The 26304-nt window shown below is 39.4% G+C and overlaps 1 protein-coding gene across 1 annotated transcript in view; it reads right to left on the bottom strand.

Moving 5' to 3' along the window:
- Window positions 1–2408: 2408 nt before the first annotated feature.
- LOC113618557 (metabotropic glutamate receptor 8-like) overlaps window positions 2409–26304 on the bottom strand; it is a 201416-nt gene continuing 177520 nt past the window's right edge. Inside the window, exons 3-5 of the mRNA XM_027102772.1 lie at window positions 4295–4430; window positions 3672–3826; window positions 2409–2602 (exon numbers count right to left, since the gene is read on the bottom strand). Coding sequence (XP_026958573.1) covers window positions 2409–2602; window positions 3672–3826; window positions 4295–4430 — 485 coding nt within the window. The remainder of the gene's footprint in view (window positions 2603–3671; window positions 3827–4294; window positions 4431–26304) is intronic.

Here is a 26304-nt window from a genome sequence, read left to right as displayed (position 1 = left end):
CCCGGGCTGGGAAGATCCCACATGCCGCGGAGCGGCTGGGCCCGTGAGCCATGGCGGCTGAGCCTGCGCATCCGGAGCCTGTGCTCCGCAGCGGGAGAGGCCACAACAGTGAGAGGCCCGCGTACTGCAAAAAAAACCCAAAAAAAACAAAAAACATGCTTAAATGTGCCCTCTCTTAAAGAAACTTCTGAAAGCCTGCTTCTTTCTCAAGCTCTCCCACCATGTCTACTTTCTTTCTCTGTCAAACTTCTTTGAAAAGCATTCTTTCCTCTACTTCTATGCACACTCTATCTCCAGCCCTCTCAACCTGAGTCTCCCCCTGCGCGCACCCCATCTTCTCTCCTGACTCCCAGTTCATCTCCTTCCCCAACCGCAATGCTCATTTCCTCTTCTGGCTCATCCCCTAGAGGCTCAAGTTGTCATCCATCACATCTGCACAATTTCCTTCAGCAACTGCCTCTCTGTCCTCGTCTTTAACTTCCAGGTCTCCACCTGCCACTCCCTAATCTGTATTTTTAGTGCAGCACACAATGTGGGGTGCCAGACCTTATGCTGCCACCTGCTGGGGAGTTCCATGAGGCGAGCTTAGAACCAAATTCAAGGTCGTCCCTCCACATCTACCATCCGTGCTGTCCTTTCTGTTAAGTAATTCTCCTAGACCTAGTTGTCAAAGATTTAATATTCAGAACCTCCATCACTTACCACCACCTCCCCTGCATTAATCACTCACTGTGTACTGTAAATACTACCTACTACAATCTCTGCACTCTGTGTTCCACCCCTAACTAGCACACCTCATTTAAGCTGTGACTGCCCATTACAGGGGCTACTGGATGGGCCCTGATTGACCTTTCTCCTTTCTCTCCCCTGATCTCCAACCCTCCCTACCCTTCTGCCAGAGGAATCTTTTTGAAACAGGTATCTGAGCAGTGCCTTAAATGAAAAGCCTCATGTAATTCTACCCTACAGGTAGGATAAAGCCCCAACTCCTCAGCTCTGGAGCTTCTAGGAAGAACTCCAAGGTCCTGCATGAGCTGGCCTGTCTCTTTATCCTCTTCTTTCCTCACTTCCCCTCTCACTCCCTATCTTCACTCTCACTCACTCCAGCCTCCCTGACCTTTTTGTACCTGTACCTTGAACCAAAGAGGCTTGCCCTGGATCCTAGAATGGGCTGCCCTCATATCTTCACGTGGCTGACGACACCGGCCACTCAGGTCTGGTCTCAAATGTCACCTCTAAAGCATCCTGACCAAACGATCTACAGTAACTGCCACCGTCCCTCCCGAGACCACCTGGTCACTCTTTTCACATTTACTCTGTTGTATTTCTCCGAGGCACCTGGAAGTCTCTGTTCCTTTATACATTTACGTATTTAGTGTCTGTCTTTTCACACTCAGATGTAAGCCCTGTGAGCAGGAACTTTGCCTCACTTCACTTACCCCAGTTCCTGGAAGTCACATCCTCCACAGGGGGGCCCCTATTTCCACATCCCCATCCTTGCTCCATTTATATGGCTGCTCTAGCACTTATCAGATTACATCTCTTATTTGAACAGCTATTTCCAAAGGAAGTGAATCACGGGCAAGGAGGTCATATCAAAATGTCCGGGCCAGGGGGTAAGCAAGGGAGGGGTGTCTGGTTATAAGATGCTCATTCAGTGTAGAAGATTTTAGTGTAGAAGACTTATGCATCTTTGTTAAAATTACCCCTAACTTTTTATGTTCTTTTTAATCATGCTGTACATATTTCATTTTCTATGTGTTAGTTTCTAATATATATATATATATATAAAAATGGATTTAAAGGATGTTTATATTGACCTTGTATCTTGAATTGATCTCACTAAATGTACTACTTAGTTCTAAGTCATTTTTAAAACTCCATAGATGTTTCTACGTACATAATCATGTTTCTGCAAATAAAAAGTTTCATTCTAACCCTCAAAAAATGCACATTTAATATCACTATTATTTTTCAGCACAAGATATAGAAAGTAGAGCATCAAAAAAAATCATAGCTGATAGAGCTGTGCAAGATATGGGGAACATGGACTGAAATAGTTGAAAAACACTGTCTTAGAGCAATTTGTTATGATCTGTCATCCTCACTACATTTTGAGCTCCTGGTGAGCAAAATCATGTCTTGCTTATTTGTAAGTATCCCACCAAACCTAATAAAGTACTTTGCCTAAAGTAGGCACTCAATAAATGTTTTTTTAAATAGAATTAAAATATCCCAGTGTTGGACACATGCCCCATGTTCAGTACATACTGTCCATTGACTGTAAGAACCAGTGAGCACACCTAAGTCTGTTGAACGATCAATGTAAGCTCAGCCCCGTTGAGAAACTATAACAAGAGACGTGAGGAAGTAGAAGATACCGTCATCATTATCCACATAGAAAAACTTCATTTCTCAGATAATGATAAAACAAATGCACCAAGGAAAACATTGAAGTGGCTACCTGTGCATTTCTTTACGTGACTGTTCCTTTTTCCATGTGATCCTAACTTGCATCCAAAATTCTCCTCCCAGAATTCCGCAAACCATACATTTCTTCGATTATTGGCAAGAGTTCGGCTTCTAAAGTATCGATCGAACCCTATTTTAAAGAAGAAAGGTATGATTTTAATATTCGTCCAAAATCAAATACCATCAGAGCTTTTGAATAGATATTATATTATGTTGTGATCATTGCATGAAAACATATGTATAACAGATGGGGGAGGGCAGCCAATAACCCAGCATTAAGGCTTCCCTTGTGGCAAGAGTCAATGGGGATCAGTGTACAATATCTCCACTCCCACCATTCACCATTCAGGCACCTGACTCTAGGGATGTACACAGCAGGTAAGCCTGTTGGGTGGCATCCGCACCACCTCTGTCTCTCCTCTGTGTCTCCCAGCGGCAGCAAGCAGTGACCTCATGCTGAATATTCAAAACCAACTCAGACTTTTCTCATTCTACTCTCTCTCCCCTAGCACAAGTCAGTGTTCCAGGCTTCCGTGCTTCTACTTGCCTCAAGGTTTATCTGTCCTGCATGTTCCATTTTCAGCTAATTCAATAAACTAATCACTACTAATGTAATCTTCTGGAGTCATGGGTAATGGGCTAGTGTCATTCTGCTCAGGTAACCAACTCACTGAAGGGAGACCACCTGGAAATAGTGCCTTATTCCCAAGGATAATGGCAAAGGTAGGAATTTCAATCACTGTCGAGATCATTGGAAAAGATATTTGGGAGACAGACTGCCTTTCAGAGATGCTCCACATCTTTGCTGTTGCATTTATTTACCCATAGAGCCAGGCCAGCATCATGTCTTCATTTGCTATAAAGCAAGCACCCTCCTTCCAACAATGCTATAACCATTGTATACACCCATGGAAATATGCAAACTTAGAGGGCAACTACTAACATCACGGAGATATCCAAGGCCAACAGCAGTGCCCCCTAAAAAAATATCTAGTGGGTACTCTTTTCTAATAAAAAAATATATATATATACAATATGTTGAGTTAAACAGTTACTGTCTTGACCATTCTGCCATCAGCCCTAAAAATTCTATCGAGTCATTAATAATGGATTCATCTCATCGTATGCTGATACCCTGATTTTGCTTTTGAGTTTAGATTCAGTTGGAATGAAGCAAATTCTCTACAGTGCATCCTTACCATCAATTGACGCTCTTTTGGGCAAAATAGTCACAGCCCCTTCTGCAATCTCCTCCTGCTGATAAACAGGTGCTATTTTGGATCCCCAACTATCTGAGCCAATCCAGAGAAAATGCCCACTTTGGTTTAATTTTTTCGCTGCTTCCAATATCCTCCTATTGGAATAAAAAGAAATAGAACATACCACATTTACCAAGAAACTCTACACTTGTGAATGTTACAAGACCAGCTATATGAAGTCATAAACACTCAGTAGGTCACCATTAAACAACCAGTCAATCATTCTAACTGCCTGAGTCTTATCATCTCCTAAAAGGAATATATTGGAGACTTTAACTCCAGCAGCTGATAATTAGCCTTATCCTTAACCTCATTCACATCATTCTGTTTATCATCGTTATTTGTCTCATTTCTTTCAGTCCCCAGGCTTTACTTGATAAACAGATTGGACTGAGAAACTAGAAGGCTGTTGTCTCTATGTAGCAGAAGGCAGTCTGTAGTTGCATGAGAATGTTGCAATTCCTATGAAATCTCACAAGGTTTTACATTGAACATGAAATATGTCAGAAAAAGGATGTGGGCTGCAAATCTGATCCTACATGAGGAAGAAAAGCAATCAGCACCTGATGTCATCTTCATTAGCAAACATAATCACTGCCCGAGCATTAGGTGTTTCTAGCAGACGCTTGATTATTTTTTCAAATTCTCCAGGTCTTGGTTCACGTGGGATTTTCTGTGATTGAGCAATGCAAACACCACCTATTAAAAAAAGAAAGAAAGAAACAGAGAAAGTGATTAGGAAAAGACATTTACTTAACACACTTAATGAGGTTAGCTACTTTATTAAAAACACGTGACTCAGTAAAGGATATTGTTTCTCAAAATATCTGTCATTCTCACTTACTAAAAGCAATCACTTTTTTGCATTATATGTATCAAATAAATGACATCAATAACTTAATCATACATCAGAGGTTTTTTCCAAGTTTAAACATTATTTTTGTGGATGTCTTTAAAAAAAACCGAAGTGTACAAAACGTGGGACAAGAGAGAAAGAGTGGAAAGAAGGCTAAGGATAAGAGTCTGGATTAATAAAAGGTCTGAGTATGTCTTGTAGGTGAGACCACCTGTGAGGAAGGAAGGTCCTTTTGCTAATTTTATTTATCAGTAGACTTCCTTTAAGGTTAATTTCCTTTTTTGAGCTCATAGTATTGCAGCAAGATTCTTATGCAGCACCATAATATGTTACGAGACAAGTGGTCTTCAAGACTGAGACACTAGCCAAGTTTCAAAGACACAAACCCTCAGTTGACATATATCTTCACCATGAAAATCAAAATGGCAGAAATCCCGTCCCACTCACACGGAAAAAGACAAGAACTCTTCTTTCAGCCTCTCCTTTTAAAGCAACATGAAGCCAGAAAGAAAAGTTTAGAAAAGATCTCTGCCCCCTGCCGATGGGCTGGGCTAGGAGGAGAAGAAGGAGGTTTCCTTTGTTTCAGCGGTACAGTTATAGCATATTCTGATACTAGGAGAAAAAGCAATATTAGCAAGATGTTTCAATTGCATTATGGTTTAAGCAGGCTTTTTGAGTCGCTTGACAAGAAAATCATCATTTATTTATAGCATTGCTTCAGTAGGCAAAGGCATGTCTTCTTCTAAACAGTTGACAATGCATTCAGTCACCCAAACATTACTGGATGCCATTATATGCTATGCATTGGGCTGGACACTAGGAATGCGTAGTCTAATCCAGCAGTTACCAGCTAGTCTGGGAGAGGGGCATTCCAATAAATTATCATGGAACATGTAATAAATTTTAGAATGGAGAGAGTATACCACAGTTTGGGAGCACAGAGGAAGGAGTAACTCAAGTGCTTGAGAGAGCTGGATTTTAAATGGCAAATATACATAAACATAGGGACAAAAATGGGACATTTCTGGTAGAAGCCAAGGTATGAAAGAACCTTGCTTGATCGTGACCTATGGTTGAGACTGGCTGGGGCTGAGCTTGGAAAGAATGGACAGGTCCAGCTTGACAATGACTTTGTTATACACGCCAAAGAATTTGGATTTTATCTTGAAAAGGATGGGAACCCACTGAAAGCTCATGAGCAGGAGAATTACATGATGAGCTGTGCACTTTGGGAAGAAACCTCAAGTAGGCAAACAAAGAAGAACCATGTGGTAGCCAGACAAGGGGTGTCCCGTGTGTTGTGATAAGATTTAACATACGTGACAATACTGTATGAATAACAGTGCTAGAGTACTGAAGGTTATTTTCTGTATAAGTTAGAGCACTGCCAAAGTTATCCCTGCAATAGAAATACCCTCACTAACCCTACACTATGCTCTTCAGGGGTGGGAATTGCCCATAATCCACAGACAGAGCCTGTAGTTAGTCAGTCTACTGATATGCCATGAATAGTTGTGATGGTTGATTCATTCCTTCAGTAAATATTTATGGCGTGCCCACTATCTGTCAGATACCATGTGGGGCATGTGGATTTACAATGGTGAATAAAATAGACACGGCCCTTGCCTTCACAGAGTTTAGAGATGTTATGGGTAAAACAGGCTTAATGCAAAACAAACCCGCAAAATAAGTATATAAGTTATGGCAAGTCCTATGAGGAAGAGCAAGGACATTTAATTTAGATTGAGGAACGTTTGGGAAAAGTGTCCCTAAAGTTGGTATCACTTGGTTAAGGTCAGAAAGAAGAGAGAATGCGAGAGCATCACATGGGAAAGTGCAGGAAAAGAGCCAGTGGAGTTAATGAGTGAAGGGGAGAGAAGTGTGAGACAAAAATGAGAGGTAATTTGGGGGCCAAATCATGCATGGCATGCAGAGCCTGCAAAAGATTATGTGTAATTAAAGTGCCTGACATTTAGTAGCCCATAGGAATACGTCTTGTCTATGACCGCCGCATTTCATGGGAGAAAAATGAATGAGGACCATTGAATTACGTAAGAGGGCAACCTGGAGTGAAAAGAATAGGAGGCCATGAGCCCAGTTAGGAGGTTATCAGAACAGGCAATGGGAAATGATGACTGCTGGTACTGAGGAGGGGCAGGTGGACCTGTAAGAATTTGAGTTAGAATCAGTAGGGCTTTGTAATATTTTTCCCACCTTTATTGAGACATGAATGACAAATAAAAATTGTATATATTTAGGTTGTACTGATTGGATCTAAGTAGTGAGGTAGTGGGAAACCATTAAGCATGACTCTAAGGTTTTGGCCTTGGTGATCAGTTTGTGTGATGACACTATTAAACAAGTAGGAAACACAGGAGGGTGAACAGGTTTGGAGAGGAGGAAAGAATGATTTTGATTTAGGATAAGTTGTTTTCAAAGTACCCATGGAACATCAAACTGAGAAAAAGTGAGTCTGGAGCTAAGGAGAGAGAAGGGAGTTGTAATCACAATGTTGCCTGATGCAGATACAGTAAGAAGTTGAAGTGTTGGGAACGAAGAGATCACTCAAAGAGAATATTGAAATCAACAACAGGAAAAGGTGAGTGACAGAGCTCTCAGAAAACCCACCAGCTTGGGGAAGGGAGCTAGTGAAAGAGACTGGACAAAAGTGATTACACATTTTGAGGAGAAAACTCTGGGGACAAAGTCTTAAGTTGAAGACTATGCATAATGTGTTTAAAAATCAAACAAACAAACAAAAAACTGTGGTGAGTGGAAGCATTAGGTAACCACAGAAATGCAAGACCCAAACTGTAACACTCTCTGGGGAACAATAGCTGTTTCAAAATATGACTGCTCTTTTAAGAAAATTCCTCTGATTACTTAAGGATCCTATTAAAGACATGTCATATCCAAAATATCATTCTGAGATTAATCCTGACTCCATAGCCAGAAGAAATGAAGGCCAGAAAATTTTTATTATGACTATTTCAGATGAGGCAAACAGGCAATGCAATCCAGACATATGGTTTAGTCTGAATTCATTGATGTATTCATTTACTACAGATCTAGTGAACATTTTTGTTTGTAAAAAGCTGAGTTGGGTTGGAATTTTACATAGTCTATTCATATGTTTTTATTCCTTTACCTCACCTTTTATTTGTCAGCCTGGTCAATCGGTATTTTCCTGGAAAGAGGGACTGCACAATTAATTTATTTCAGCTGAGCAAATCCTTATGAAGCTCCTGCACCACACGGCATTGTGCTGTTTGGTGCCTTATGGATATTTTATTAAATTGTGGAGTGTGTTACTCTCAAGTAATTGGAGTTAGAAGATTAGGATTGTTTTCTTAACCTTGAAACTCATTCACAATTTCTGTCTTCACATCAGTCAAGAAGCCACACTCATAAGCACTCATAAAAGCACATATCGTCTACTGCATTTCCGGAGCTATGGACATTGTCTCCCATTCTGTCCAAAAGAGTCTTATAATTGAATGACAAGATGTACACATAAGAAAAGCCAGATAAGAATGTAAAATGATGGACTGCTAAAAAATAATAGCAGAAGATCAACTGCAGTAATAAATGACAAGTCCCCCCCGCCCCCCACCAAATAGTCCAGATTTCATAAGAAGAAGAGGTCTTTATATACTGTTAGAGTTGAGGTAAAGTACCGATGAAATTTAGTCAAACATTCAGGCTTTATCAAAGACGTGCTTCCTTCAATACTCATTACATGTTGTTTCAATTTTTAAAGAGACTCTGACTTGATTTAGACTCCTGGGGTGGGAGAAGGAAGAGGAGCTGCTCTCCATCGAAGCACATGTCTATTGCATCTATTTCTTCATGCCTCGCTCTGGAAGAGTACTGATTGTGTGCAATTCAAGGAACACTAACTTTCTTATTCTACAGCTGTCCCCAGTTCTGCAAGAAATAATTTTGAAAGCTTAGCGCTTAGGAATGTTGTACGGAGGAATTTATAATTGGCTGTTCTCTAGAATCTTCTGACTTCCTCATTTGTGTCAATGTTTTCCTTTTGATTATTTAGTGATAATTAAAAGATCATTTGTTGAACGGAACATTTTACATTCACTCTACAACACACGTGATCACTCCTTCCCAGTCTCATTCACTCTTACCTCCCTAGTCGCAGCGAAAGAGCTCTAAGATTGGCATTATCACCACATTTCTGATGAGGAAACTGAGAAACAAGGGGTGTCAACAGCTGGCAAGAGGTTGGAACCCAGGTTCAAAGTCAGATCTGACCCCAAGACTAGCCTTTTTTCTTCATCTTTTTCATCACTTACCCAATTGACCAGTGTGTCAAGTTGGTTCACAATTTCTGTCAAGTTCTAAGTAAATCAAATCAAGTCTCTGGTTATATAACGTGTTAGCTCTGCATGACAGAATGGTTTTGATACATAAACAAATCAACAAAGTTACCATTTTATCAATGGTTAAGTTATTGGTAAAAAAGTGATTGGTCAAAATTGTTGGTTAACCGTAAGAGATTGTTTATAATTGACCCTAATGAGAATGTAATATAGTCAGTCAACTATTATTAAATTATTTCTTATGAATGCACTTGCAAATAATAGCAATGAGCAAAACCAAATAACCAGTTTTTTTGTTTCTCTCTTAAAGACAATAGAAACACGTTAACTCTTCAAAGTGCCGGGATCCCAATTCCAATTCTTAGGGAGTGAGGAATTTCCCCACCATCACCAGGCAATCCTCTGACAAAAACTGGGTGCCCTACAATTCAACTCATTTCTGATACTATCTACCTGGATATTGTCAGATTCCACAGGTTAAGGGTTCAAGTCCTACAAGACTGTCTGCCCAGCCCCCGCCCCACTTCAGATGTCAGTCACAAGCTCTGCTTGTTACCTGTGCTTCTGACCAACTGGTTACAGATCAGAGGTTCCCAAAATCTCCTCCTTGGGTTCAATTAATTTGCTAGAGAGGCTAACAGAACTCAGAGAAACATTGTACTTACTAGATCACTGGTTTATTATAAAAGAATATAACTCAGGAACAGCCAAATAAGAGATGTACAGGGCAAGGCATGGGGAAAGGGCACAGAGCTTCCATGCTCTCTCTGAATCTCCAAGTGTTCACCAACCTGAAGCTCTCCAAACCTCATCCTTTCCAGTTTTGACGGAGGCTTCATTACATAGGCATGATTGAAATGGCCATTGGTGGTTGAACTCAATTTCCAGCCCCTCTCCCCTCCCTGCAGGTTGCGGGGTGAGACTGAAAGTTCTAACCCTCTAATCCTGTGGCTGGTCTTCCTGACAACCAGCCCCAACCTTAGGTTACCTACAGGCTTTCCTAAAGTCATCCATTAACATAACAAAAGACACCTTTTTCACTCTCATCACTTAGGAAATTCCAAGGATTTTAGGATCTCTGTGCCAAAAACTGGATAAAGACCAAATACTATTTCTTATTATACGTCACAATATCACAACTCGATGCCCTACTCTTTTCTTTTTTTTTTTTTTTTTAACATCTTTATTGCAGCATAATTGCTTTACAACAAATGCTGGAGAGGGTGTGGAGAAAAGGGAACCCTCTTGCACTGTTGGTGAGAATGTAAATTGATACAGCCACTATGGAGAACAGTATGGAGGTTCCTTAAGAGACTAAAAATAGAACTACCAGACGGCCCAGCAATCCCACTACTGGGCATAGACCCTGAGAAAACCATAATTCAAAAAGAGTCATGTACCACAATGCTCATTGCAGCACTATTTACAATAGCCAGGACATGGAAGCAACCTAATTACTCTTGACGTCATTTCTTTCCACCTTTCTGGAGACATAAGTAAAATGATAATTTGGCCCTAATGTAATTGGTCCTTTAGTGATAGTTCAGTAAAATTTGTTCTAAGGTTTGAACAAGTGTAATCACGCCTTTTGTAACAGTACTTTCACCTCCTTATGTGGCGTACATCTGGGACTTAGCAGCAAAGTATACAGTGTGATGAAAGTTTGTCTCTTTGTCAGCTTCAAGTGCACTTTGTGAAAGAGATTTACCTCACACATCGCAGTGAAGTAAAAGTGTTATCTTGAACAACATGCATTAAAAGAGCAAAACTGCACTTAAATCTGTGCTCATTCCCCTCCCACCACCACCACCACCAAACCTGTTATGCTTTTTCCTCTATCAAATGCCAATTCACCCTTAAAGAGACTGAACAGCAATGAAATGAGGGAATGAAAGTCCTGGTACAGAAGGGGCATGAGCGCCTTGCTACTCCCCTCTTTGTCCCCTAAGAGTGGCAATAGGGACGATCCAGTAGGGAGAGGACTGGCTCAGAGAGCCCCTTTCCTGCCAGTCTCCATGTGACTCAGAGATGCTCATGCTTGGAAGGCAGATTGGGCTGGAACAGGTTCACAGGGTCAGTTTCCTACATGCTAGGCTTTCTAACATGCCCTCATTTCATCACAGATCCACTCAGAGGCACAGAGCGGTATGGCGGTTATGAACGTTGTCTCTGGGGCTACACTTTCTAGCTCCAAATCCCGGCCCTTCTCTGACTAGCTGTGATGCTGGGGAAGTTGTGTGACTTCTCTGTGCCTCTGTCCCTCAATCTAAAGATTGAGAGGACGCTAGTACCTTCCAAATGGGTTACTGTGAAAAGATTAAATAATCACTCAACAGATTAATTTGTTTCCTCAGAAAACACATTCATTGTAAATTGTTTAAAATAAAAATTGACAAACCCCAAACAGAAACAGTAACTCACTTTCACCAAGCAATACTTACCTATAACATTAATTCTAGACTACTTAAATTTCATTCCCCAAATGTACACAGAATAACAACTCTTACTAGCAAGTCCAGTCAACGGGGATGCTAAGTACAAAAGGTTCTACGTTAGAAGGGAAACTTGTGCCCATCACCACTTGAACTAAACGTCTAATGTGTTGCCTCTTCCCCTCTTGAAAACTGGAAATGTCTAAGGAGACATGGGTACAGTAGATGGGAAAAATTCAGGAAAAGAAAGGATGAGGAAGAAGAAGAAGGGGGTAGGGAGAGGGTGAGAAGGGAAATGACATGACTTGGGGGAAGAAATAGAAGAGGGAAAAGAACAAGAGTAGAGAGAGGAGAGACTAGAGGCAGACCATCCACACCAGAAGCATCTTCGGAGCTGGGCAAAAAATCCATTCTCCTTAGGGTCAAAACAGCAAACGTGGAGTTACGAACATTTGGAGAAGGAGAACTTGACGAGGTTTAAATAAATTTTACTACTGTGTTGTGTGCATTTGTATTTACATGAATTATTTTCTGAGTACTATTTTTGGAGTGTTTGGGATTTTTATTTTGTTTTGTCTGTTTGTTTTGTTTTGTTTTGTTTGCTATTTCAAAGTGGATTCCCAGATACTGGGGCCAAAGGTATGACCGGAAGGTTTTGAAAGATAAAACTAACTCCCTGTAAATGCTCAAATGTTCAATATGAATAAACTCTCTAAGAAAAGAGAAATTTCATATTTTGTAGCCCACTGCTTGGAAAAACCATCATGCCAATGACCACTAGAATCAAAGTGAGCACTGGTTAAATTTCTTACCCTTCTGGATTAGGAAAAACAGAGTACTGGACTTACGATTAAGCTCGTTACAGTTACAGATGAGAAATTAGTAATTCAGTTACAGATGAGGAATTCATTACAGAATCATGCCAATTAAATTAGTGAGGGGGAGAGTAGACAATCGTGGCATCTGCCCTTCTTCAATCATTCAACAAATATTTATTGAGCACTGTTACAGGTCAGATACTTTTTAGACACAGAGTATACAAGAGTGAATAATATAGAGAAGGTCTCTGACTTCACAGAGCTCACATCTCAGTAAATCCCTAGGGTCTTGTGAAGCCTGATACCAGTGGGCATTCATTGGATGTGTGATAAATAAGTGAATAAACAAGAAATTCTTATTTCATGATGTAGTAGAATGATCTAATAAAGAGATACTAAGCATATCCATGTATTAAAAATACCATCATTCAGGTAAGGCTAAGCATCTCTGCATCTACGTTATATATGTATGTAACATAAAGTCATTTCCAAATACCTTCTGCAAATAGGACACTCTCAGTAGTATCTCAGCAGCAGCTATCAGAGCCTGCAAACTATGAACATTCTTCTACACAAGTAATATCTTCGTCTACTTACCAGCATTACCTGAATTCTGCTATATATTGGCTTTCAGTGCAGCATTTTAACAGATACTCAAAGGGGGCTGACATTCTTGATTTAAAGAAGGAACTAATAGCTGAAAGATCATTATTGCTTTAGCTGTATAACTCTTCAGAGCAAGGCTTGCACCACAACCAACGTACAACAGTGACTAAGCTAAGAAGTGGACTTCAGAGAACAAAAATAAAGCACGAAAAGCATTTAAAAACTCCATCTTTCAAGCAAATGCAAGTACTTGTAGTATTTCTGTAGGCAGTTCACAATAATTTTCCATGGCAAGATTTGATCTATGTGTTTGAGGCATATAAAAGTTAAAAATATAATTATATATTTAACTCTTTGGATTCAAATAGAACTAAAAAGAGAGGAGAGTAAAATGACATGTTTTTGATAGCAAGCCATTGTACGGTTAGTTAAAGAACTCTTTTTAAAAAAATTTTTAACAGTTTTACTGAAGTGTAATTGATATATCAAAAAAAACCTACATATGTTTAATGCATACAATTTCATGAGTCTGGACATATGCATACACCTATGATACTATCATCACAATCAAGGTAACAAACATATCCATCATTTCCAAGTTTCCTTGTGTCTCATGTCCCCTTTGTGTGTGTGTGTGTGTGGTAAGAACACTTAACATGAGATCTATCCTCTTAACAAAATTTTAAGTGAATACCATGCTGTTAACTATAGGCACTACTTTGTACAGCAGCTCTCTAGACCTTATTCCTCTTGCATAACTGGAACTTTACCCCCATTGAATAACAACTTCCCATTTCCCCTTCCTCCCAGCCCCTGGTAACCACCATTCTCTCTGCTTCTATGGTTTGACTACTTCAGACTCCTCACATAAGTAGAACCATACGGCATCTGTTCTTCTGAGACTGGCACATTTTACTTAGCATAACATCCTCCAGGTCTGTCCATGTTGTCTCAAATAGTAGGATTTCCTTCTTTGTTAAGGCTGAATAATATTCCATTTTATGTGTATTCCACATTTTCTTTATCCACGCATCTGTCAATAGACATTTGGGTTGCTTCCATATCTTGCCTATTGTGAATAATGCTTCAGAGAACACAGGAATGCCGATAACTCCTCCAGATCCTGTTTCAATTCTTTTGGTTAAGTACCCCCAGTCATGAGATTGCTGGATTATACGGTAGTCCTCTTTTTAATTTTTTTGAGGAAGCTCTACTATTTGCCATAGTGGTTGTACCACTTTACATTCCCACTAACAGTGTACAAGGGCTCCATTTTCTCCACGTCCTTGACAACAGTTGTTATATTTTGTTGTTTGTTTGATAATCATCATCTTAACATGTGCAAAGTGATATCTCATTGTAGTTTTGATTTGAATTTCCCTGATGATTAGTGATACTGAGTAACTTTTCATATACATAGTGGCCACTTGTATGTTTTCTTGGGAGAAATACCTAAGTCCTTTGACCATTTTTATTTATTTATTTTTAAATTTTATTAAAGTATAGTTTATTTACAATATAGTGTTTTTGACCATTTTTAAATTGAGTCACTTGAGCTTTTGCTATTGCACGGTAGGAGTTTAAGGACTCTTGTTAAAATAAATTTTAGACTAGATTTTACTCAAAATAGAAGGCAGTTAGTAACTTGAGATGCAAGACTCCCCATACACAAAAGAAATTAACTCTATTACCTTTTCCTTAACTAAAAACCCATTTAGAACAAATAGAAAATAATAATAATAATAATAATAGTGTATTGAATACTAGTTCACCATGCTTTAATATCTCATTTCACCCTCATAATATCTCAGTGCTACTGAATATGTAAGGGAAACATCATAAACTTGAGGAAACTGCCCCCGAGGTCACACAGCTAGGAAGGAGTCAAGTGCAGACCTTGTGACCCTTATCCTAGTAGCCAAGTATATTCATTGTACTTTGCTACTATCTCTCATAATTGTCCCCTTGATCATTAAAACTCCTCAATATAAATAATTAAACAGCATCAACAGGTAAGGTAGTATGACCAAAGTGCGAACTCCAAAGTGTTATACCATCAAGACCGAATAACTTAGGAAAATGAATTTTGTTCTGGTTCAGGTTGGACAAAAGTCTCATTCATTAACATCCTCTCAAAAGAGTGTCCTGCAGGCTTCTTCTCTACATGAACCCAGGCATGCCCACCAACACTCGTGGAGCATTCACTGTGTGCTTACTATATGCTGAGTGCTCTGTTGAAATCTGGAGATACAAAAATGAGTAAGAAGCCACAGTCTCTGGTCTTGAGGCACTCACAATAAATAACACAATATGTAAACAGTATTACAATTTCATGTGAGAAACGCTACAATGCAGGGTAGTCTAGGGGTATGGGACCAAGAAAACAGAATCTAGTTAACTATGAATAAGATTCACCAGCTCCTGCCAGTGACCGTAGGAATCCATGGTCAAAGAAGCGTAAAAAGTAGCTGTATGGTACATTCAGACACACCAGGATCAACAAAGTCAGAAAACATTGCAGAAGTAAGCTTATGATTGATTTAGCCATCCAGAAACCAGCAAAGTCTATTTCTAATGGAAACTACCAGTCATCAGATATATCCAGTATTTCCAGTGAAAATGTGATTGTCCTTAATAATTTAAATACGATGTAATAAATACCTTGCGTTTATGTACAAGGGGGATTTAATTTTACTTTTCCACAATAAGAAACAGACCACACATCTTGAAGTGGAAGGAATACAGAGAAAAAAAATTAAATAACCATTAAAATGGCCATTTGAAAGGGTTAGAACAAAGCATCAGTTCTAAGAACCAAGGATTTTAGTTGGGTTCAATGCATTTTAATCACAACTAATCAAACAGTTTATACACGGCTTTGTTTATTTCAATGTTAAAACACGTCAGAACTTGCAAGAATAGTTTTTTAAAAGTTTATCCCTATTATTGCAAACTGTGAATGCACAGGCCAAGGCAAAATCTGAATCATCTAGAGATTCACTATCAAACATTCTTTCACTGAAACCAAGAAACGTCTATACCCGCGGTGTTATAGGAACAGAGCAGGTATGTTATAACATTTTGCATTAAATTATATCATTTATCTAAGGGTGTTCTTAGGAAAGAACATTAAGCTTTCAATAATCCTAACATCATTCAAGCACAAAAATGAAAACTGCAGATCAGAACTGCAAATGACAAAAGGATAACCGTTTGTTACCTCATAAATTTCTATGGTATAATTTCTACAATATCCATTCATGCCGTGACTCCCAGATAAAACTCATTCTCTTTACAAATGCATTATATCTTAACAATACACTATAGCAAGTGAATATCTATAAAATAAAAAGCAGTTCGGCTTGTGGGAAAAAATTCCTGAAATATGAATAGTATGACAGACGTACTGGCTCTACCATTCTAACAACAAGTTCACTCAAGCCATGATATAATTTTCTCATTCCTACATGGGATTATGCCCATGTCCCCTCTGTAGGACCCTCTCTGGCTATCAGTTTCATCATTTGTACAAAGAAGGGTGCTTGATGGGACGACCTCAAGATTCCTTTGAACTTCAGCATTTTGTGTTTCTATGAATATACCACATATACTGCCTCCCATGAGTACTGTGAATTATGTAAGTAAGTTCTAATATGGAAATAGAAAGAATATCATGTAAAATACAATGAATCACTTGTTTAAAAGCCTAAAGGAGAAGAACTAGAAGAGACATAAGAAAATTTATTCAATTCAAAATTATGAAGCCTGGGTAGCTTAAAAACTAATTTTTATGAGGGTATTAGGGTCTCAGCCAGGTGCTCTGGGTCTAGAGACCAGTTTGTCGAAGCACTCTCATTCCTTCTCAGTTGATTGAAAAGGAAATGAGACAGGGGGTTCAGCATAGTCATGATGGAGACATCCATGCAGATTTGTCCATTAATAGCTTTCATTTCACTATTCCATAAGCCTCCCTTCTCCTCTCATCTTTTAATTTCCCTCTCATTTCTTTATCCTACTCCACTTTCCTTTTCTTCTTTTTCTTTGCTCCTCTCTTACTCCCCCCTCTCCCCTTTCAAAAACCAGAATGTGGTGACAGGTCACCTGATGCAGCACCCTTCCAAGTCTGCCTGTCCCGCTGTTCCCTAAGATTCACTAACAGGACAGAGCAGCAAAAAAGAACTGCTGTGTGGCCTGGAGTTTGGTTAAGCAAGGAAACGAGAACACATTCATTTATCTCCACTTCCTCCAAATATCCAACTGAGTATCAAATGGAGGTGAGTATCAAATGGAGAAAACAGGAAAGAAATGTATTCAATATTTGGAAAGCTGAAAAGCAGATGATGATCTTGCCAGGCAGAAAAAAAAAAAAAAAAAAAAAACTGAAAGGAAAGCCCTCAGGGCATGGGGATGCAGCTGATATGAAGAGAAACAAAGCAGCCACTCCACCCAACATCAGGAAGGCTCTAGGAGGGGAGGCGCCAGAGACTCCAGAGGTGGGGGTGAAAACAGAATTGGGTGAAAATCTCTGTGTCTTCCTCCAACTACAGACCCTCTGCACAGAAGATCAGAGGGTCACTGTAGAGGATGAACTCAAGGACACCAGACCCAGCAAGGACTGAGCAGGTTTCTACAAAGTGAAAGCCTGTATGCTGAATGGGGATCCCCTGGTCCTGGTCCCCCTTCCCTGCTTAGCACCCAGACTCCAGCTGCCTAACTTTCATCTCCCAGGCAGGAAACTGGAAGAGTCTTCTTGGGAGAAACTGGCCAAAGGGTGACACCGTACTGATACTCATTGATGGATGTCTCCCAATTAGATAATCATGTCTACTTGCTCATTTTAAAGTAAAGCCACAGTCAGGGAACCTGACCCACAAGTCGCAAGCTTCCAAACAGCACCAGGACCACATTCTTAATGTCACACCAAACAGAGGAGAAGAACTCAGCGGACACAGAAACAAGACAGAAGCAGAAGATGCCTTCAAGAGTATTAATAACCTCAGAGAGAAGACATTCTGTCCACGCAACAAGAACAGGAGGCTATAAACACAGGAGCATTCAGAGAACAAGGAAGAGCTCCTGGATATTAAAAAAGATAAGTGAGATAGAAATACCTCAATAGATAAGACATAAGAGAAAGTCAAGGGAATATTTCAGAAAGTAAAACAAATGAAAAATCGTCATGAAATTAGGGAATGTATCCAGGAGGTTCAACATTCAAACTCTGAAGTCTCAAAAAGAAATAGAGAGGCCATTACCAAAGAAATAAAAGAATATTTCTGAGAACTGAAGAACACGAGTTTTTGACTTGAAAACACCTGTCAAATTTCTAGCAAAAAGAAAAGAGAAGGATGAGGAAGGGAAAGACCCACACAAAGGAACATTCACACAAGATTTTAAAATCACTTGAGAGTGAAAACAGATTATAGAAAAAGGGTTAGGGCTCAGAATGGCTTCTGGGTCCTGAACGGCAGAACCACTGGTCAGAAGAAAACAGAGCAACACGTTCAAAATGATGAGAAAAGATGAGTTTTATTCCAGACAAACATAACCACCAAACTATAAATCAAATGTATGAGTAAAATAAAGTCTATTTTGGAGATGTAGAAATCTCAAAAAACGATTTGCCTTCCACGCGCCCTTTTTAGGAAGCCTCTGAAGGATGTACACCATCCAAACCAGGAAGGAAACAAGAAAGGAGAAGACTCCGAATCCAGGTCACAGGTAATCCAACACAGGGAAGGTAAAGGGATTTCTCCAAGTGATGATAAAGTGAGGTCAGAGTTAACAGGACGGAACTCGTCTAGAGATCACCCAGTCCAGGTTAGAGCAGGAAGATGGAAGACTCCAGAATATCTCCAAGAAAAAAAAAAAAAGAACCAGAATTGATGGATTCTTTGATGTGTTTGGATGTACTGAAAGAATATGTATAGTTCTGCAAGAGTTTGAAGATGAATTCATAATAGATACATAGAAAAATGAAGCTTATGACAAAGCAAGGAATTAATTCCAGGAAAAACAAAATGTGTATAGAAGAGAAATGTTATTTTAGTACCCTATCTAGATCAATTGTAATGTCATGTGTAGAGTCATGATAATATAAACACTGAATATTAACTGGACCAAAATTGCAATACAATCCTGCTGGAAGGATTGGAGAAGTGTGTGTCTATGTGCACATGCACGTGCAATTTGTGTATGGTGTGTATTTGTGTATGAGTTGTCACCATCTTCCAGAGTAGGAAGACCAGAAAGATGAAAGTTAAAAAATCAAGATAGCAGGGCTTCCCTGGTGGCGCAGTGGTTGAGAGTCTGCCTGCCGATGCTGGGGACACGGGTTCGTGCCCTGGTCCGGGAAGATCCCACATGCCGCGGAGCGGCTGGGCCCGTGAGCCATGGCTGCTGAGCCTGCGCGTCCGGAGCCTGTGCTCCTCAACGGGAGAGGCCACAACAGTGAGAGGCCCGCGTAGCACAAAAAAAAAAAAAAAAAAAAATCAAGATAGCAGCATAAACATGTTGTGTGGAAAAATGGAGACAAAAACCAGGGGAAAAAAAACAACTAAAGAAATTGAAAACAAATTTTCTAGATTCAAAAGTGGGAGGACTGAGGTGTGTGACTGTGTGATTGCTGTTTTTGTTAAGCCTGGTTGCACTATACAGGAAATCGCTCAGTTGAAGTGCGTGCTTAGGGCACTGCCTTTTATAGTCATAAAGTGGGAAGGAAAAAAAAGAGCTGAAAGATGGCTTTCTATCTGTTAAGAGAAGCCTCTCCTGTAACTGGGTTTCTCTTAAAGATGTTTCTGCATGTTTACACCTAGACCTGTGTTACCTTACCTAACTGGGGGTTTTGTTTGTTTGCTTTTTGGTGGCATTGCAGATGCTTGTTTAATCTTCTTGGGACCAAAACCCGGACAACAATGCATAATGACAAAAATAATAATTAATACAAACAACATGACAACCCACGTTGCCAGAGTTTCAAGCACCAGATTTCATCTCAGTTAAAGCTAACCTGTCCATAGGTGTTTCCTACCCAAACTCCAAAAATATATCAGTAACTGTTTTCAATGACATAAAAGACCTATCATTTAAACAAAACCACAACTGACACTTTATCTGGACACTATTTGCAATTTAAAATAATGTTTGTTGTTATGTTAAAGAAAATGAGTTCTCTCACAGAAGGATATAATTGTCACCCAGGTAATCTTATTTGAGTATTTCAAGGACCACAAGGGAATGAAGCTCTATGGGCAAAGTGGCTGCAGAGTAGAGGGGAGCACACGGGCACCCAGAGGTGGGTATGTGCAGACAAGGGCATTGGTGTAGGTGACTCTAGTGTTCTCTCTATCAGGCACATGAATTTATGGTAGCTTTGGTAGGTGCTCAATCATACTTCACAAGAGAAGGAGGCGGAAATGAGAAATATACCAGAGGCTGTCATCATCCAAACCCTTCCAGTTAGGCTTTGAAGCCTTGGCAAAGGTGGTTTCAGGAAGATATGAGGAGATTTGAAGGAACTCCTTCGCCAAATTTTAGCTAATCCATGCGGAAATGAAACTTGATGAGTCCTAAGTGGGGGATAAATCACAGATTTCAATAATCTGTGATGTGAATACATCTACGTTTTTAATATATGTTGTACACGGAGGCACTGGAAACTAATCTGTATGTCATAGTTCTCCAGAAAAGATTTGCAGTGATTTCTTTTCCAACCACGAATGGGCGGCCTCCCTTTAGACTATGTGAAAGACGAGGCCCCTACTCAACACTCACAGGAGACAAAGGTGAAGCAAACAGCAACAATGGGGACAAAGTCTCCTGCCAGCACTGCACCAGGCATGGGGGATGAGAGACCACACCCTGGTTTCCACAGAATGTGGGATCCAAGGGGTGAAAGAAAGAAAAGGAATTGGATCCATAAGTCATTCCTTCATTTTAATACCAAATAATAAACATTCATTTTAAATCTCATGGATTTTGTAACACCAACTGGGCATAAAATTGTGAACAATCATGCAACCTAACAATGTAACTCGCAAAGTGTTAAGTTCTTTTCCTGCGATCATCACTGTGCAACAGGGATTATACTGTCTAATCCCTCTGGGTGTCACAGGTGTCCCAGATGTGGTGATTTATGGGAAATCAGGTGATGACATTGTTTTCTGGTAACAGGTTTTTCTCACCCTCCACCAACTCATATCTATAACCCTCACAAGGGTGATATTACCTTTCTTTCCCTCTTTGTTTTTTGTCCTATTGAAATGTCATCTGTGTGATTTATCTTTTTTTATTTTAGAAAAAAATATTCACTAATCTTCTTAGATGTCGATGGTGTCAATAGGAACCAGGTTCTTATCAGTCTCTAATTGGACATAGCTTTATGCAAAGGAAATTAATGGACATGGGAGCCTCTCAGAGCTGACATTTTTTTTGTTTTTGTTTTTTGGCAATACGCGGGCATCTCACCGCCGCGGCCTCTCCCATTGCGGAGCACAGGCTCCGGATGCGCAGGCCCAGCGGCCATGGCCCACGGGCCCAGCCGCTCCGCGGCACGCGGGATCCTCCCAGACCGGGGCACGAACCCGCATCCCCCGCACCGGCAGGCGGACCCTCAACCACTGCGCCACCAGGGAAGCCCTCAAAGCTGACATTTTACGTGAGAAGCTTAATGAGGAAACAGAGGGAGAAAGAGGTCAGTGCCTTTCATGAGGACCAAATCCAGAGGCAAATAAATGCTAGCTCACTGTCCTCCAGGAAAGTAAGTCTCCAGTGAGTGTTTGTGGGGCTCAGGTAGGCAAGATCACAATTTACGTGAGAAAAGGCAAAAAGTGGCTAAGAGGAAAGAGAAGAAGGAAAGGGAAGGGGCTACAGCATCTGGATGAAAAGGAGATGTTTCTGAATAGCTTCAGGTGAGATGTGACATAAGAGAACATCAAGAACTCAAATGTTTCTTCCTGTTTTCCATTTATTACTATTAAGCCAACATAACACTTGGTTTGTCATTTTCAGAGCTCCGAGCATACATTTCCTCTATTTTCGGCAGCATGGTTAGCATTCAGTTTATTTTTCCATGGGTGCTATAGCACAACATGGGCATAAAACAGTGAAAAATTAAATCACTCCAAAGTGTAGGTGGGCTTCTGTGAAATTTGTGCTGAATGAATTTTTAGAAAGTAGAATGTGGTACTAGAATTGCTGCACATGTGTTCTATTATTAAATATCTAACTCTTCTAAATTGGGAAGGATAATAACAAGCAGTCTTGCGGGAAAGCTGAAGACCTAAACAATATGATTCTGAAACCAAAATAAAACTGTTTTGTTATTTTTTTATTTTTATAATTGTTAAAATATCACCGTGGCATCATAGCACAAAAACAGAAAGAACAACAGCTAAAGAAGAGCATGGAAAAGAATACTCCCCAGAAGCTTACTATCCTGGCGTTAACATTTTTTTTCAACATATTTCAGGCTTTATCCACATAAAACCATAATTATCAGTTTTTATTAATGTGCATATACTTTTTTGTGTTTGGTTTTCCACTGAGCATTGTACTGTTAGTATTCTTCCATGCTATTCCAAGAAAAGCAGCAGAAAGAACACTGGGTTACTAGCAAGATGTGCTTTAGGTCTTAGCACACATGAGTTCCTTGTACCGTCCAGAGAGTCATCATTTTCGTAGCTATTCAATCTTCCTTGGAATTGATATAAGCAATTTTACTTACTCTGCTCCTTGTTCTCGGGCATGAGCAACAGTTCACAGGTCTAAGTATCACTGCAATACACACTTCCTTAACATAGCTTTTTTCTTCTTTTGAAGACTATCCTTGATATAATTTCATGGCAGGTGAACATATTTTTATATGCTTTATTCCTTTTGGTACATACTACCAAATTGTTTTCCAAAAGATTTATACCAAGTTATACTGTTACCAGCAATATAAATATGATTGTACACAACCTACAGGATGAGAGAAAATATTTGCAAATAAGGCGTTAATATCCAAAATATATCAACAGCTCATACAATTCAATATCCAGAAAAACCAACTAAAAATGGGCAGAAGATCTGAATAGACATTTCTCCAAAGAAGACATGCATATGACCAACAGGCACATGAAAAGATGCTCAACACTGCTAATCATCAGGGAAATGCAAATCAAACCTACAATGAGATATCACCTCACACCTGTCAGAATGGCTATCATCAAAAAGAACACAAATAACAAATGTTGGCAAGGATGTGGAGAAAAGGAAACCCTCACACACTATTGCTGAGAATGTATAAATTGGTACAGACACTGTGGAAAACAGTATGCAAGTTTCTCAATAAACTAAAAATAGAACTACCATATGACCCAGCAATTCCACTCCAGGGTATATATATATGAAAAAAACAAAGACAGTAGTTAGAAAAGATACATGCACCCCAATGTTCACAGTAGAATTACTTATAACTGCTAAGATAAGGAAGCAACTTAAGTGTCCATAAACAGATGAATGGATAAAGAAGATGTGGTGTATATATATATATATATATATATATATATATATATATATATATACATACATACATACACACACAACAGAATACTACTCAGCCATAAAAAAGAATGAAACTTTGCCATTTGCAACAACATGGATGGACTTGGAGGGTATTATGCTGTGAAATAAGTCAGACAGAGAAAAACAAATACTGTATGATATCACTTATATGTGGAATCTAAAAAATACAACAAACTAGTGAATACAACAAGAAAGAAACAGACTCACAGATATAGAAAACAAACTAGTGGTTATCGGTGGGGAGAGGGAGGGGAGCAAGGTCACTGTAGGGGTAGGGGCTTAAGAGGTACAAATGAAACAGCAATATAGATCAATGGAACCGGATAGAAAGCCCAGAGATAAACCCACACACCTATGGTCAACTAATCTATGACAAAGGAGGCAAGGATATACAATGGAGAAAAGTCTCTTCAATAAGTGGTGCTGGGAAAACTGGGCAGCTACATGTAAAAGAATGAAATTACAACACTCCCCAACACCATACACAAAAATAAATTCAAAATGGATTAAAGATCTAAATGTAAGACCAGACACTATAAAACTCTTAGAGGAAAACATAGGAAAAACACTCTTTGACGTAAATCACAGCAAGAGCTTTTTTGACCCACCTTGTAGAGTAATGGAAATAAAAAAAAATAATAAACAAATGGGACCTAATGAAACTTAAAAGCTTTTGCACAGCAAAGGAAACCATAAACAAAACGAAAAGACAACCCTCAGAATGGGAGAAAATATTTGCAAACAAAGCAACGGACAAAGGATTAATCTCCAAAATATACAGACAGCTCATGCAGGTCAATATCAAAAAACAAACAACCCAGTCAAAAAATGGGCGGAAGACTAAATAGACGTTTCCCCAAAGAAGACATACAGATGGCCAACAAACACATGAAAAGCTGCTCAACATCACTAATTATTAGAGAAATGCAAATCAAAACTACAATGAGGTATCACCTCACACCAGTTAGAATGGGCATCATCAGAAAATCTACAAACAACAAATGCTGGAGAGGGTGTGGAGAAAAGGGAACCCTCTCGCACTGTTGGTGGGAATGTAAATTGATACAGCCACTATGGAGAACAGTATGGAGGTTCCTTAAAAAACTAAAAATAGAATTACCATAGGACCCAATAATCCCACTACGGGGCATATACCCAGAGAAAACCATAATTCAAAAAGACACATGCACCCCAGTGTTCACTGCAGCACTATTTACAATAGCCAGGTCATGGAAGCGACCTAAATGTCCATCGACAGATGAACGGATAAAGAAGGTGTGGTACACATATACAATGGAATATTACTCAGCCATAGAAAAGAATGAAATTGGGTCATTTGTAGAGACGTGGATGGACCTAGAGACTGTCATACAGAGTCAAGTAAGTCAGAAAGAGAAAAACAAATATCGTACATTAACGCATATATGTGGAATCTAGAAAAATGGTACAGATGAACCAGTTTGCAAGGCAGAAAGAGAGACACTGATGTAGAGAACAAAGGTATGGACACCAATGGGAGAAAGCAGGGGTGGGATGAATTGGGAGATTGGGAATGACATATATACACTAATATGTATAAAAGAGATAACTAATGAGAACTTGCTGTATAGCACAGGGAACTCCACTTCGCTGTACAGTAGAAACTTACATAACATTATAAAACAACTATACCCCAATTAAAAAAAAAAGAGGTACAAACTATTATGTATAAAATAAGCTACAAGGATATATTTGTAGCTTATTGTACAACATAGGCAATATAGGCAATATTTTGTACAACATAGGGAATATAGCCAATATCTTATAAAAACTATAAATGGAGGATTACCTTTAAAAATTGTGAATCACTATATTATACACCTGTAACTTATATAATATTGTACATCAACTATATTTCAATAAAAATAATACACTAAAAATATTATTATACAGCATCCTTGCCAATGTTGAGTGTTTGATGTTTAATGTTTTGCTAACATATCTGAAAAGGGAGGGATATACCACCATATTATGTAGACGTTAAGTGTTAACTTTATTATATTTTATGATAATTAGTGGAAGTTTTCGGGAGTCCTGAAAGTTAATAAAATTTTAAATTATGACCCACAGTCCTGTAAAGAACTACAGATATAATTTAACCTAGTCCTGCACCCACAGAGAAATTTTTGCAGCAATATCTATGATTGAAACCTGGCCATTAACCCAGACTCCTCACTGTGCTTAATTGCCCTCATTCAATGTTACTAAGTCCTGCTGTTTCAAACCCAAAATCCCTCTTAAATCTGCCCGCTCTTCTCTGTCTCCCCTGCACGGCCTTAGTTCAAGCCCTCCTTAGCCCTCACCTGGATTACTACAATTACCTCTTCTCCAGTATTTCTGCCTCCAGTTCAATGGTTGGCATTGTGTGTGGTCTGAAATATTAATCCGATGGTGAGTGTTACTCCTTGCTTAAGTACTCCAACAGCACACCATTTTTTTTTTTCAGGACAAAATCTGAATTTTGTGACATAGCATACAAGGCTCTTCATAATCTAGCTCAGCCTTTAGTCTCATTTCTCACCAATAACCCCACACCCATTCAACATCCACAAAGGCCATGCTCTTACAAGCCTTCACTTAGACAACTATTGTCTTGTAAGACTTGTCTCAGGGGTCCACTCCTCCAGAAGACTTTCCTAACTCCACATCCTCTCAGTGTTGGTTGGTCATTCATAATTCCATCAACACAGATTAGAAATCTCTAATCTAAGCATTTATTCCACTGTATTACAGTTGCTTATTTAGCTGCTGATTTTCCCAGCTAGCCTATTGGCTCCTTCAGGTTCAAGATGTGTCTTTAGCTCTGAATCCTCAGTGCCCTGCAAAGTGTGAGCTCTTAGTGATAGGGAACAAACGTCTGTTATTATTTATTAATTAATAAATGAGTGAATGATCCAGTCTCTGTTCAATGTCTTCCAG

Source organism: Aethalodelphis obliquidens, unplaced genomic scaffold (genome assembly GCF_003676395.1).
Source record: "Aethalodelphis obliquidens isolate GAN/ISIS:26980383/991018 unplaced genomic scaffold, ASM367639v1 scaffold5, whole genome shotgun sequence".
NCBI lineage: Eukaryota > Metazoa > Chordata > Mammalia > Artiodactyla > Delphinidae > Aethalodelphis > Aethalodelphis obliquidens.
This window is presented reverse-complemented; position numbering and strand designations above follow the sequence as displayed.